At 34.9% G+C, this 16317-nt stretch overlaps 1 protein-coding gene across 1 annotated transcript in view; it reads right to left on the reverse strand.

Moving 5' to 3' along the window:
* Positions 1 to 8821: 8821 nt before the first annotated feature.
* Positions 8822 to 16317, reverse strand: part of fam20ca (FAM20C golgi associated secretory pathway kinase a) — a 64036-nt gene continuing 56540 nt past the window's right edge. The window contains exons 8-10 of the mRNA XM_016452569.1: positions 15851 to 15932; positions 14301 to 14360; positions 8822 to 11656 (exon numbers count right to left, since the gene is read on the reverse strand). Of these exons, the coding sequence (XP_016308055.1) occupies positions 11392 to 11656; positions 14301 to 14360; positions 15851 to 15932 (407 nt within the window). The 3' untranslated portion in view covers positions 8822 to 11391. The remainder of the gene's footprint in view (positions 11657 to 14300; positions 14361 to 15850; positions 15933 to 16317) is intronic.

Here is a 16317-nt window from a genome sequence, read left to right on the forward strand (position 1 = left end):
TTATTTTTTTTTTTTTTTTTTTTTTTTACAGAGGATAATCATTCCTGGTTTCAGAATAAAACCCCAAAATAAAAATTGAGTCATTATTAACTCATCTGAATGTTTTTCAAATCTTTTATGAATTAATTTTCTTTAATATAACAGAAATATATATATATATATATATATATATATATATCCCCCTCAACGAGCCATTAATGAATAAAATAAAATAATAAAATACCAGACTGATATAACAATATATATATATAAAATTTCCCTGGCTGCTCTTTTCCATATAGTAAATAAAATGCAAGACCAGACTGATATATAATACAATATATATATAACAAACTTTCCTGGCTGCTATTTTCCATATAGTAAATAAAATAAAATAAAATAATAAAATGTACACTGTAAAAAAAATTCCGCAAAATTTGTGAAAAAGATTTGTTTGTAAAAGCTGTGGTTGCCAGAATTTTACCGTAAAAAAATATGGTAGCAACATTTTAGGTTTTATGGTTTTAACTTAAAATACAGTTAAATACCGTAATTTAATTAACTGATATAATGTTAATATGCCAACCTATTAAAGTACTGAAATCTGTTTTGTACCTTTGTAATACACTGATAACCACCAAATGCAGGTGGTGATGAGTCACATGATGAGCCAAAGCCCATCACAAACAGCTTTTAAATAATAACATATATAGAAGGTGCACAGTGTCATTCACACAAACACTAAACACCATCATGGTAACACACATGAAACTGAAATAATGCAATAATTATTCATTTAACAACATTAGGTGTAACATACAACCAGGGTGCGAACTACGGGGGAGCTGGGGGAGCTCGGCTCCCCTTAATCAGACATGGGCTCCCCTGAAAACGTGATTTGTGAAATTTTGGGGGGTCTCAAAAAATATTGACAATGTGTTATTTTGACGTGCAATTTCAGTTTTGTGTAATGTGATCATCGTGGATTATTATGTGTAAAATTGCAAAAATATCATTGCTTGCATAAAGCAAGTAGTGCATACTTGTAGCTGTTATGTATCTTTGTAAGTCATTGTAAGCCCACGTGCAAGCGTGACTTGCCTGACTAGACTTGCGCAACCCCCCCCCCCGTTATAAAAAAAACAAAACGTGGGCTCCCCCAAAGTCCACGGTATAGTTCGAACACTGCATACAACCCTAATATACAAAACTGATCAGAAAAAAAAATAAGAAGAAACAGTTATTTTAACAAAAAAACATCAAATTTGAAATGTAACTCAGGGAATTCTGGGAATGTCAATTTACGGTTATTCACTGTAAATTATACGGTCTTTTTCACTTCCAAAAACAGTATACTATCGTAATATTACATGTAATGTCTAATGCCGTTTTTCACTGTATATAGTAGGGGAATTTACCGTTAACCATTTAACAGGTTTTTACTGTAGCATTTTTACAGTCTTTTACTGTTAAATTCACGGTCATTTTTTTTTACAGTGTATGTAAAATAAGCTCCTAAAATAAAATAAAATATAATAAATTAATTAATGAATAAGTAAATCATCATACAGGTATAATAAATGTAATCCATTAAGACTCTATATTACTTATATGCATACTAAGCCGCCTTAATCTTTTTTGTTGTGTTTTTTTCTGAAATCTTGCATACATTCCTATATGATTTGTAAAGGTGCATCACATTATAGATAGATAGATAGACACAGATTCATTAATGGCTCATTGAGGGGAGATTTTGTCACATGCTCGTCTCTGTTTGGGACATACTAATGAGGCCACCGCGCAGCAATTAATGAATGTCTGTTTCTTTCTTCTTCTCCATTTACTTGCTCTTTTTAACGGTGAATGGATGCCTGACACAGACGAATCATGTTAATGAGCGTTGGGTACGGAGAGAGAGGGATCTTTGGGTCAGACGCTCTCATGAGCACATGAGCCTCATGATCAATGGAGAGGAAAGGTGTGTGTGTGTGTGTGTGTGTTGGGGGAGAGGGTGTCTCACTGTTACCATAGAGACGAGAGGACAGTGGTCTTGAACATCACTACTGAGCAGGAGGGATGCTCATACAAGCTGTGGGAAAGGTTATAAACGCTGGTGTGCATGAAAATAAGGGTTCAGATAAGACGGAGGACATGGTTGTATTGAGGTAGAGTTAAAGCTGGTCAATTACTAGTGCAATAATAAACATTTCAAACACTTGATATAGAAGGTCCAAATACATTTTTGTTGGCTTTGTAGCTACTGCATTAACGTGAAAAGGCTTAGTGTCGTGTTCATCAAGGCATATTTATGTAACGGTTCTTTTCTGAGACGTTTATTGGAATCGTTCATGATGTTGTCGTACATTTGGCAGATGTGGGAGAATATGTGTTTACTACACAGTCTATGACTAAGTAAACACTGCTCGAATGATACAACAATAACACGCACGCTGCCATCTAGCGGTGACACAGTGATACAACGCTTCTGATGTGTGGATTGGAAAATGTTTTGATGAAGATGGTGTTGATAATCCAACCAGAACTGTAGACAAAACTCTGGATCCGTCCATGCAGTGGCTGACATGTAGAGCAAAAAGACTGACTTGCATTTGAGTTATTTACAAAAATGAAGAAATAAATAATAATGTGGGCGTTATTAACGAGTCTGTTGACTTCAGTTGCCATTTGTTGATTTCTGTCGCCATCTAGTGGACATACATGGAAAGTGCTACAGATCACATGACTTAAATGACAAGACACTTAAATCAGAGTAGGAATACTGTCTTTTCGTCTTTTCTTTTCTTTTTTTTTTTTTTTTATTCTAAGCAAATTAGCAAATTAAACTGGAGTAAAAGTAATACGTTTGCACCTGCTGTATATTTCATTTCATATGGGTCCTACACATCTTTGTAGGCAGTATTATATTAGTATTATTTAAGTACTTATAGTATTTATTAATGTTTTGAATTAGCTTTTATTTTTATATTTTTAGTTTTCATTTTAATTTTAGATTAAGTTTTAGTAATTTTAGTACTTTTTCAGTTAGTTGCAAAGACAACAGTTTTTTATAGTTTAAAAAAAGTTTTTTTTAAGTTTACGCTTGTCATCTAATATTTGTTTTATTTTGTCAACCTTATTTAAATAAAGAAAAGCTTTTATTTTTATATTTTTGGTTTTCATTTTAATTTTAGTTTAAGTTTTAGTAATTTTGTTATGTGCTTTTGTCAATTTTATAAACGTTTGTTCTTTAATGAATATTATCATTTTGCTTATTTATTTTAGTTTGAGTCATTTTAGTACTTTTTCAGTTAGTTGCAAAGACAACATTTCTAATTTTCATTTTCAAGTTTTTTAAGTTTACGCTTCGCATCTAATATATGTTTTATTTAATAGCTTTATTTAAATAAAGAAAAGCTTTTATTTTTAGATTTTTAGTTTTCATTTTAATTTTAGTTACAGTTTTAATAATTCTGTTATGTGCTTTTGTCAATTTTATAAGCTTTTGTTTTTTATAAATATTATTTTGCTTAAATTGATTTTAGTTTTAGTAGTTGTAGTACTTTTTTCAGGTAGATGCAAAGACAACATTTCTAAAGTTTTTTTCTCATCGGATATTTATGTTTTATTTATGTCAGCTTTATTTAAATAAAGAAAACAGTTTAATAGTTTAGTTTTAGATCTCTGAAGATTCTAAGTATGCAAAATGCAAAACAAAAGTTTTCAAGCAAAGAAAATAAATAAAAATACAAATGCATTGGTTTATATTCATTACCATACTATATGCTTACATTTCCCTTAATGTACAACAAATTTGAAATAGTGTCATATGGGCTTTTTATAGTGTCAAGCAACACACATTGAACATTTTCTGTTCAGCAGAGCTCCTCTTTTGTTCCAGATATAAAATAATTACAATACCCAACCATCATGACAGAATATTAATTGTACAGGATAGACTAGTCATAGAATATAAATACATATTATGTTATTGAATATAATTTATTCTTGAATGTCTTCGAGGATCTGTAAATCTCTGACCCAGTGAGTGTTGTGTTCATCTTGTTTCACACCATAATCTCTCTAGGTGGTCAGATTAACACATTTACTTATGAAATGGAAGGCACTCATCCTCTGAAATTCACAGCTCACATCAGACCAGACCTGCTGACACTGAACTGACAAAATGTTGTACATGTAATACTTCTACTCAAATGCAAACAAACAGGATGCAAATTCAAGAAAAACAATGAATTGTTAGATTGGAAGAATTAGTAGGATTGATACGATCATCAGATTTGTATGATGTTACACAACCTTCTGAATAAAGAGATCTGAGCTTTGAACCAAACCAACCAACTCAACAGTATAAACTTTGATTTGAAACAAAAAAGCAAAATACAAAGGTAAAAGACTGTATCTCTTATGAGGGAATAAACTAATCAAGTCGTTGGATCGATCGTAAATGGCTTAATATAAAAATACTGACTTACAGTCTTTGATTTAAGAATGAAATAATATGTTTTAAATTTATTGTAAAATATTTAGCCAGTATACAAATGTACAGATAGTTAGACTGACTTAATTATCTCATTCATTATACTCCATGGGAATTTGCATGATAACGTCTCTAGGTTACGTATGTAACCATGGTTCCCCTAGGGAACGAGACGCTGCGTCGAAGTCACTTTGGGAACGCCCTTGCGTGACCGCGTTCTGAAGCACGTGTCAAACTTCGACGCAGCTCGAGTTCCTGAAGGGGAACTATCACTTCAGGATTACAGGTGCAGATAATTTTGCTATTTAACACTTTTTAGTCATTAAAGGTTTATACATATAGAGCCTATCACTCAAAATGCTGCTGTGTGTGTCTGAAGAGCTAATCTCAAAATACAAGCTAACAATCATTAGCAGTGGTGTAGCCTTATATTTAAAGATCTGAGCTGTACGTTAAAATCCCAAAGGGGCTTTATTGTGTTCTTGTCCAAGACAACTTCAGGCTACTCTAGGGGGACTTAACTTGTAATTAGCATACTGTAAATTGCATTTAAGCATTAACTAAATGACTTATTAGTCATAATTAGAGGTCAAGTATGCAGTTTCTGTGCTACTACTGCCACCTAGTGGAAGAACAAAAGTAAAGCATATTTTTAAACAACCTTTGCAAATGCCTTTTATCACACCCGTTATTTTTATCCTTACAATATCTTTCTATGTTATCTGGGGCGTGACAGTAAAGAGTAAACATATGTGGCAACAACTTGAAGTTTAGCTTACCTGTGGAGAAGAAATTCTGCGAGACCTAAACATTCCGTCAAATTCCTCCAACTTGTAAAACAAGATGTCTTTCTCTGTGTATTTTAGCAAGTTTTCGATGCTTTGCTTCCACTTCTCAAACGAAATCTGAATTTGTTTTGCTACTCCAGCTAAACACCCCTTGGATCAGCTTGCTACAGTAGCCACGCCCCAGGCTCTCGCTATTGGTTGATCTGGAAAGAGATTGACAGATCCGGGTGGACACTCTAAATGTTTCTAAAAGGTGCTTTTACGGTGGCCGAGAGAGCTCAACGCGCTGTAACTTAAGAAAACACATGCAAATTGAAAAAACACCAGCAAATTTAATGTTCTTTTTAGCAGCATCATATGACCACTTTAAAAAAAAAATCTTAACCTCAATATTGCATCTCTTGAATTTGAATAAATAAAACTATGATTTTTCAATTGGTTGCAAATTGCTCAGGGCTGATGACACATGTAAATGTAGTTCATAAGTAATATTAATCAAAAGCTATACACAATCAAGCCACCTGTCTGTCTGATGAATATGCATGACCTGTTTACATCATTTGTATATTAATTTGTCACTGTCACAGCATGAACGCTCCAAATCAGACCCCTCAAACCTCTTGAATATTAAATGCCTTGTTTTTTTAATGTAATATTTCACTTCACTAAACTTAAAAAATAACCCTTCACTTGCAAGTTAATTGAAGTTAATCTGTACTAGACAAGGAAAATTCACTGCCCTGCAAAAGTAATTTCAATCTTGCATAGGAAAATGCAATTAGGGAAGAGCAGGGCCACATATTGGTAATGACCTTTATGAATGACATGTAGATACATTTCACAATCCTAAATGGCCGAGTCAAAAGCACCGTGAGATCTAATGCAAGTCTCTTTCAGTGTGAAATATCAGCTTTGAGAGTTTGGATATTGCAGGTAGAGCTTTTTAAATTCAGAGGAAAGGTGAAAAAGGCTTTTTCCCTTTTAAAATGCAACCTGCTGTTTAGCAATAGGGGATGAATACGACATCAACATCTCAGTTTTGTTTACATGTGAGATATTGCCTCACAGTGCGCCACAAGCTGTTGCCTGGAGACAGCAGTTGGCCCCTCCATCATCTTGCCGTCTAATCCGTTCGGTGGGGCGCAGGTTTAGAGGGGTCCATTTCAGGACATGAAGCGCCTCCTACTGTACTCCTCACATGAAAGCCTCAGGATGGTTCGGCTTTGTGAAGGAAGGTTCTTTGAAAATTTAAAAGAGAGAAGAAGGCATCCTGTATAGTATTTGCTGTGATATGATAATACGCATATTTAAATCACTTTTTTGTAAAACGTTGTACCGGCATCCAGTGGTCAAGTAATAAATTGCATGTCCTGCTGCCTCTGATACACACACACAAAAAATTAAGATGTATTTGAATTACTTAGAAAATTGACAGCCATTTGGATTACACAGTTTTAACAATGACAAACTAATAAACTTAATGTGATGCATATTTGTCATTCATACATCAATGAAAGATGTATGCAGTGCTACAAATAAACTGAATGTGTTTTAAATACACAGTAACCAGGTTTCTATATTTATCATCAATAAATCCAATTTGTTTCAATCTCATACATTTTAACTAGCTGAATATTGCTTGTTCGACAACTATTTTATTAACCATGCTATACCAGCTTTAACCATGTTCATACTTTTTAATTGAATACCTTGACATATTTTCACAATAAACAGCTTTATGTTGATTCTAAGCAATTTGAATAAATGCAATAAATGAGTCAAATAACAATTAAATAGATGCCATGTTTTTATTTATTTTTATTTTATTTTTGAATACAGAAATATTACCCGTTTCTTACCTGTTTCATTCATATGACTGACAAATATGCATAACATTAAGTTCGTAAGTTTATATTAAAACTGTGTAAACTGTGTACATTTCATAAACAATTGAAACATATCTTAAAATCGTAAAATCTTAAAATACATAAATCTTGACTTAAAAATATATTTTTTATTTTTTTGAGTGTACTTGAGATGCTACAGGTTTTTTTTGGTGACACTTGTAAAAAGCACATGAACAGAAAAAATAAGTCTGTTTTGCTCTTTATCAAATGGTGACAGACACCAACAGATGTAATTGAAGACTAGAACTTCATCTTCATGGTGTCGACAGGAAGGTTTTTAAAGTCACAGTGACATTCCTGTGTGTCCTGTAACTGCCTCAGCATGTGAATGATTATAACGTAATAGAAGTGCATATAGCAGGATATGGGGTGAGAGAGATAGAGGGTTTACGGATTAGAGGGGTATTATGTATCAGCTCTAAATGTACAGTATGTCTGTATGTGACCTGGCAGAGTGTCAGAGTAAGAGCAGCCTCACATATCTGAAGAAGCACAGAGCTGATAAATCTGCCTGCTTTTGAGGTTCGTTTTACGGATAGTCCAGCGGCTGAGTTTAAGATATTCAAATACAGCCACAGTATTTTCTTCATAGACTTGATTTGCGATGTATTGTATGAAATCTTAAAGGAATGTTACAGGTTGAGCTCTAGTACCACAGAAAATAAGGTCAACACTAGGTCCCTCAGTTTGTAAAACCATGCAAGTCTATGGAGCGATTAACATGAGACCAGATGAAAATGATCTTTGTAAAGGTTTTATCTACTATTTAATAACTCCTGTTATGACTAGGTAAAACTAGTAAACCTGATAACTTTATATGCACAAGGATATCAGAAAGCGACCGCTCAAACAGAGAAAAATCCAAGCATACATCTATAACCGCTTGTGAAATAGAAGTGCACTTCAGCATATTTCTAAAAAGAGTTACGGAAATAATATACTGAAGTGAGTGTCATGTTTTCATACATGTTATTGTGTTATTTGCAATTAAACGAAAATGTATTATAGCTTAAATTTATATTAAAAGCAGTTAGTTGAACTTTAGAGTAATGCTTGACCCACTTAAATAGGACTTAGATCTTTATACGTAATTTCATATGTACTTCTATTGTCTTTGAAATATGGTTTAAGTACACTGCTGAATGTATTGACAAGCATTTATGATAAACTAAAATATATGTTACTTCTATTGAAACTAGTATGTCATGTATTTAAATATATTTGAAGAGTTTATTTGCAAAAACAGATATTTATTGTTATCATGTTATTATTGTGTTAGTTAGCTGTATTTTTTAAGTTATTTTTTAACCTAATCAAAATAACCTAATTGCAGTTTGATTGAGATTAACTGAAATGCACAATGAAAAAAAAAAAAAAAAAAATTTGAAATCTGTTTTTGCAAATTAACTCTTCATTTGCATTTACACATTTGCAGTGATGAAGTTGCAATTTAGTAGGCCTATATTAACTATATGAACTAATTAATATTAAATAATATAGAATATTTCAAATTACTATGACCATTGCATGCTCAAACTCTAATGTGACCGTGGCTTAACTTTTTTTTTGTTATTTTTGGTCCTTTACTATCACTGTTTGCTTTGCTTTTTACACATAAAAGAGTTCAACAACATAGTTTCATTTATTGCACACTTTTATCATTTTGCAAACAGATCTTCACAGTAACAATGCCTAAGAGAGGAAAAGAAAACTGAAGCTTTTTTTTTTGCTCTGAAAACAGCCTCTTGGATCAACGTATCATATTTACAGATATGTACAGAAAAACAGAGTATTGGGAACATTTTTAAGTCTGTTTGGCTAATAGAAGTCTTGACCATCTCATAATTACTCACTGCCAACTAAAAAAAAAAAACACCTTTGAGTCCAGGCCATGGGCTACTAAAAGGTCAGTTTGTGAATAATCCCAAAACATTAAAGTTTCTTGAGCATTGCGCAGGCACTGGGGTTAAACACAAAACACTACATGTGGCCCCTCACTTTACACAGAGCAGTCAGACTATCAAATCATCTTTACATTTTCTGTGAGGAACAGGGACTTCTTTTTAAAGCACACACACACACACAAAATCTCAAATGCAAAATAAGACCTAAAACCCAACACGATTTCCTCACAAATGTACTCTTTCTTAATAAATAGCATTTTGAGCTTTTAAAATACAACACGCAACTATTTCCAAAAGGTTCATTTAGAGGCCAACTAAAACTTCTTTAAAATGCGATGGCGTGAATATGAGTGAATGAACGAGAAAGTGGCAATCACCACAAAGATAAAAGGCACTCTTTTGCCTTTTTTGGCCATGGTTTACACAACACAAAATAAGTGAGAGCTGAAAACAGGTTTTATGTAGAGCAATGGAATAATAACTTTTGTTGAAAGGTCAGTATATGTGAGTAACGCTGAAAAACAAAACAAAACAGTAGGAATGAAACGATGTCCTATTATAAAACGATCTATCAGCATTATACCATGTCTTATAACCACTTTCCACAGGCAAGTCATTTGCTAATCAGTGCTGGATTCACGAATGATTCTTAAGAGTAGTGTTCTTCTTAACTGTTATTTTCATTCTACTTTATAACCTAAGAAAAAAGTAAGAAAATGTGATATTCCCTCAAAACATTTTTTTAAATATTTATTTTTGGCATTTCTGCCTTTATTATGATAAGACAGATCAGAGCAGAGCAGAGCAGAGCAGTCCACGTTCCCATATTTCTTGATAATAAAACCAGAGAAACAGGGTGTGTAAAACACTGTGATTGATCCTCTCTGTTAATAATCACAGAACAACAAATGCTTGCACTAAATACCATTATGTAACCTCCCCAAACTGATTTCTAGGACACATCTTCATAGACCACGAAACACCGGCAGGAGCATTTGGTTTGCTATGTCATGCTCTGAACACGGAGCAATGAAACGGATGAGAGATCAGATCCCACGTCTGACTGAATGGAACGCAGCATAATACACAAATATGTGAAGCAGGATTTCAGACCAGTGAGAGTTCACCGTTAGCACAACTAAAAAAAATAGACTCAGAAAAGAAATAGAAACCAACCAAAATGTCTTGTCCAGAGGTGTCCAATCCTGCTCCTGGAGGGCCACTGTCCTGCAGAGTTTAGCTCCAACCCTAAATAAACTCACCTGAACCAGCTAATCAAGCTCTTTAGGCCTGCTAGAAACATCCAGGCAGGTGTTTTGTAATAAGCTGGAAGCGCAAGTTTGGACTCCCCTGGTCTCGTTGGCCATTGCTTGTCACCTGGTTAGGACAAAAACTTATTTTAACATGAAAGGACTTATCAGTTTGTTGCCTCCTGGTTAGGACTGATTGGTTTGTTTCATTCCCTCGAGCCTGTGCCCTACTCTATAATCAAGCACTGAAATCACTCCACCAGATGAGACTCGAGATACCTGCAGCGTGAAGTACGACTAACATCATTATGAACTTCTGCTAGCATAGCATCAGCCCGTCCTTAAGGTTCTCATTAAGAGAGAGCAGGTGCATTCAGCATGAGGCCTGAGATGGGAAACACTGACTGCGGGCACAGGATGCCTGAAGAACCAATCAGCGTGATTCTCTCCTTCACCACTGAATAACCTCAAATGAAGCGCGCACTTCACCTTAAGTGAAATAACAAACGTGCCGAATCTGACACGATGATTGAAGGCTTGATGGCACAATGCGCAATTGAAACGATGGCTTGGTTCAGATGGCAGGAAATGATGTCGAATTGTGAACGCACAGGGAAGGATGCGTTTAAGTGTCCTTGCACAGTAGTACTGCACTGCAGTACTATCATTAAAGCTTGTTTACGTGCCCTTATGTCAAAGACCTACATGAGCACAGTTGTGTTTGAATATATAGATCTGATTACCAAAATCATCTTTTTCAGCTTTTGGTTCCAACTCGTCTGTACACTCGGCAACTTGAAATATGCAAATATAATTATATCAGCAGACTTGTCAAACAAATCAGGATGCAACAGAAAAGTATGTAGTGCAGCTCAAACACAAGCCTCGGCCATCCAGAAACGACGTCTTCGTCCCAGAGTTCCGCTTCTACACACACAATAGGGTGGCTCCTCAGAGGCATTGGTGGCTAGTCGTGGAATTCACTGAATTCAGAGTGTGACTCGAGCATAAGCCTCGGTGGGGCTCATGGTGGGGGACTGACTGGCGGGAACCGAGGTTCAGGCCTCACTACCTCCCTCCGTGCGCCTGGTGGTGGTGCAAGGAGGGCTTTCCGTCCAGGTCGTTCTCCACCACTGATGGGAAGCCTTCTTTCTCCACGCAGTCGGCCAGCACCGTGAGCACCAGGCGCAGGCGGCGGTTCATGGCCTCCAGGTGGGGCTGGATGAGGATGGGTGCCAACTGGTCCTGCAGTAGCGATTCCTCCATCAGAGAGCTCAGCTTGAACTCCTCTTTAGCCAACAACTGTAGCCGCAGGTACGTCGACCTCTTCACTCTGAGAGAACGGTAAAAGGTATAACTCAGCTAATTTGTTTAGTGTATAGGGTGCTATGAAAATACAGACGGAATTTTAAGATCCAGTTATGAAAATGGAATTTAAAGTATAACGTGGAATGTCTGGAAATTTGAAACACATGGACTTGATCTCTAGAGCTGCTCACTTCATAAGCATTTCATTAGATAAAAGATTCGTTAGATAGATACAAACAAAAACTCAAAGGTCTTCATGACAACCCGTCAAGTTAAAAGTTGCTTTAACTTGAAGTAACCGATTGAAATCTATTACTATTGTACGGTAGAAAGTACTTTTCAGAATAATAATAATAATATTTAGAACTTTATTATTTAAGGAATGTCATACAGGTTTTCTTCCATCTTAATTTTAATTTTAATAGTCAACCTTTGGCACTTTGTTTGCCAATGAATAAAAATAATTGATAGATTTGAAAAGATTAGTTAAATTGTTAATGTATTACGTCTTTATTTTATCACCACCATTTGTGATAATATATTTGTATTATCATAATTTCTGAAAAATTAAAATAGACAACAAACAAACATTTCATAGGGCCTTATTATTGTAAAATCAATAGATAAATAAAAACATTTTTATTTTTATTTTTGATTATTACATTTTTATTAAACCATTATGGTATCCAGAAAGTTTTAAATGAAAAACACATATTTTGGGAAAAATAAAATGGGTTTCATCCTTCAAATGTAATTTTGGTGATACTTTAGTATAGGGACCAATTCTGACTATTAACTTTATTTACTATTAAAAGCATATTGGCTGTTTATTAGTACTTATAAATCACAAATTCTGCATGACCATATTCATCCCTAATCTTACCCAACACCTAAACTTAACCACTACCTTACTAACTATTAATTTAAGCAGCAAATTAGGAGTTTATTGAGGCAAAAATTTGTATAGATAATGGTTTGTTAATAGCGAGAATTGGACCTTAAAGGGATACTACACCCCAAAATAAAAATTTTGTCATTAATCACTTACTGTCCGATTGACTGCCAAGTAAATGACACTGTCAAGGTCCAGAAAAGTACGAAAGACATCGTCAGAATAGTCCATCTGCCATCAGTGGTTCAACCGTAACGTTATGAAGCGACGAGAAAACTAAAATAACGACTTTATTCAACAATTCGTCTCCTCTGTGTCTCTCCGCATCACCGTAGTGCCATTTTGGAGAATATCCACTGAACGCAAGCAGCGTACGCTCTTCTGTGTCAGCCACGCTGCAGGGATGCGCTGTTTTCGTTCATATCAAAGCGTAACTACACGTAGAAAACGTATCCTTGTGTCGCGGCTGACACAGAATAGCGTACGCTGCTTGCGTTCATACTTTTCTGGACCTTGACAGTAATTTACTTGGCAGTCAATGGGACAGTCACAAGCCTCCCGGTTTTCATCCAAAATATCTTAAATTGTGTTCCGAAGACGAACGAAGCTTTTAGGGGTTTGGAACAACAAGGGGGTAAGTTTATTAATGACAAAATTTTCATTTTGGGGTGGAGTAACCCTTTAATCCAGTTTGAACGAATCGATCGATTGATTTTAGTTCGTTTTAATAAATAGCTTTTTATTATAACATTTCATTTTTTCAGTCGTAAATAGAATTGTTAAATGCAAATCACATATAAGTTATAAATGATTATTGTTTGTTTTGCAGTGTAAATCATAGGTGAAACAAACTGAACTGAACATGAAATTACAATAAACCGTTATTAATCAAATTAAAAGTAAAAATATGCTTACATATGGCCTATTGCAGGGTTCCTCAATTAGTTTTCGCCGAGGGCCGAATTCTGCCAACAATACCAAGCCAAGAACATTTTCATTTTGGGGTGGAGTATCCCTTTAAAATAAAGTGTGACCATACTTTTTATTAAACTTTTAGTAAATTATTGTTAAACTATATGAGTTTATGATCATTAAATTAATTAGACATTCTTTTTAAATATTTACATTTATTTTAACCATTAAAAAGGACAATTTTGAAAATTCCGAAAAAATGTGAGAAAAAAAGTAAAACTTCAATTCCAATAGGAACGTTCACACAGAACACATTTTTGCATCAAACTACATGAAAGGCGAGCAGTAGAATTAAAAACAAACTCTGGAGATTTATTTTTACTGGATTTATTTTAAACAAGTGCCAAATGAGCATTTTTAGAACAACGTGTTGTGCGTGAAATTCTGCGAAAGACACAAGGCGTGAGTTCAATACACAACTGTCTAGTGAATGTTTGCATAGAAAAATAATGTGAAAGTAGTCAAGTGGAATGCAAAATGTGTTTGTGTGAATCGCCCCTTAGAATAGCAAATTTAGCCACAAAGTGGAGTGTACTACGACCAGCTTGCAGAATTATGCAAATTGGGACACAGTCAGTGTTTTTTGCAGCCATTCATATAGATTGTTCTAGCAAGAAAACATCAGCCACAGGAAATAAATGTAAATGTGCAATAAAGGATACAGCTAGAATAACAGTGCACAGCAGACAGCAGGATGCGGTTGTGTCGGTGCTATACTGAATTACTGCACTGCAGTCACTCTCTCAGTTGGGAGGCCATTGCCTCAATTCAAGAGATGTCTGAAAGTGGAGAAAAACAATCTTACCTGCAGCACTGAGTCAAAGGGACCAGGATGGACATTTCATCGTGTGAATGCTTTCCAAATCTGTGGGGTTAGAGAGATATTTTTAAATGGTTCTCTGGTGAAAAAGTGTGCTTAATTTGTGTACTTGTTTTGTACTTCAAATCTTAAAAGCATGTTTAAAAAAACTGTACTTGCGGATAATATAATATTAATGAAATAAAAGGCCACTTAAGTGCACTTAAAGAGAGACACTTTCATGACGGTTAGTTAATAGTTAATAGTATATATGTACTAAATTACAACTCTATTATTACAAATGTGTATACTTACAAATACATGTCATACAAGTTTCAATAGAGATTATGTTAGTTCGCCATAAATGTAGCAGTGCACTTTTTATTTCAAAGACAATAGAAAAAATTATGAATCTACATATAAAGATGTACTTGAGTCCTACTTGGTGGCTCAAAAAGCACTTTAAAGTTCAGCTAAGTGCATCTATTACACATTTAAAATATAATACATTTTCATTTAATTGCAATTAACATGCAAATAAGTGTCTGACGGCATTACATTCAGTTCACACTTCAGTATATTATTTTAAAGTATATTACGGCCATAATAAGTACTCTTTAAAAGTATGCTAAAGTGTACTTTGTTTTTACTAGGGTAAAGATGCTAAAACGCTCAACAACCATTTCCAACATACTATACTTAACTTTTACCAGACATAAAAGTTAGAATATGAAGAGCTCACCAAATTGTACATTCAGGTCTTTATTTAAGAAGAAATAAAACCCAGCTTATATGACGGACACTTAAATCACTTTCTGTCATTATACATTCATCTTTCACTATTACTTTCATATTGGTAAGTCAAATTGTACAGCACATTACTGGTGTGGTTCAGTGGGGCTGAAATGTGTTTTCAGAGGCCATATCTTACATTTTACAGTTATATTCTTATTTATAAGTATAATAAAATGTATTATTTTCATCCTGCAAAACCGCATATGTAACACAAGTAATAGCAGAATAGCAACTTCAACAAAAGTACTGACATATAAAGAGTAGTCCTTTATATAACTTCATGATAGGACCTTGCAACTTATTTGTAGCAGTACAACCCCATCAGAAATTCAGTTCAGTTCAGTTCACACAAATAGAAGAAAATACATGTAAATTTTAGTCGGGACTTGGATTAATCTGGCATTGAGAGACCTATGGCTCTACACAGTGGCTTACTTCAGTAACAAATGTAGAGAATGAAAAAGCAGCCACTTCAGTCGAGCAGAATGTCAGTTTAATCAAAATCCTTTATCTGTGCGAGCACCTGTGTGACTTCTACCCACTGTGAGCCCTTCAACGGCACACATATTACACCCTGAGACATGACGCCATATAATTCTGACCTTCCACTCAACATCTACATATTCACGCCTCTTAAGATAGAAACACTCCGTTTCCATGTTTTCGGTGTAAAAAGGAAGTGGCTGTGGAGTCGTGTGGAGCTTTGAGGAGCGAGGTGTGAAGGACGGTGAGGACGTTACACTATAATAAAAGCGGCTTACCCTCTGCCGTTGTCCAAATGAATAATGAAAGTCTCATTTCCAAACTTCTCAAAAGTCTCGTAATGGTGGCGATCCATGTTGCCTGTTCAGTGCGAAAAAGGAGAGAGGGAGAGTGAAATACAGGAAGATTGATGTGGGATGTTGAAGAAAAGATAAAAGGAAGTCCATCGCTCCTTTAAGTTAAACGTGAAAAAGAACAACCCAGTCATTTTTTTTTGGTAAGCCTTTCTCTGCAAGCTTGTGAAAAACAAGCTGTTCAGATTTCGCTCCCCCCGTGACGTAGAATGGGGATCTTATCATAATATTACCGCCCCTTAATCTGCAAGTTTCCACCCACGGCGCCGCCATTGTGTTTTTGCAACTGAAAGTAACACCATAGTGAAAGTTCGAGCAAAGCATGCTAACTGTTCTGTCTTTGGCTGCACTGATGAGCACAGATCACTATTTCGAGTCCCAGCCTCAGAGGA

The sequence above is a fragment of the Sinocyclocheilus anshuiensis genome, unplaced genomic scaffold (assembly GCF_001515605.1).
Source record: "Sinocyclocheilus anshuiensis isolate Anshui unplaced genomic scaffold, SAMN03320099.WGS_v1.1 scaffold1265, whole genome shotgun sequence".
Lineage (NCBI taxonomy): Eukaryota > Metazoa > Chordata > Actinopteri > Cypriniformes > Cyprinidae > Sinocyclocheilus > Sinocyclocheilus anshuiensis.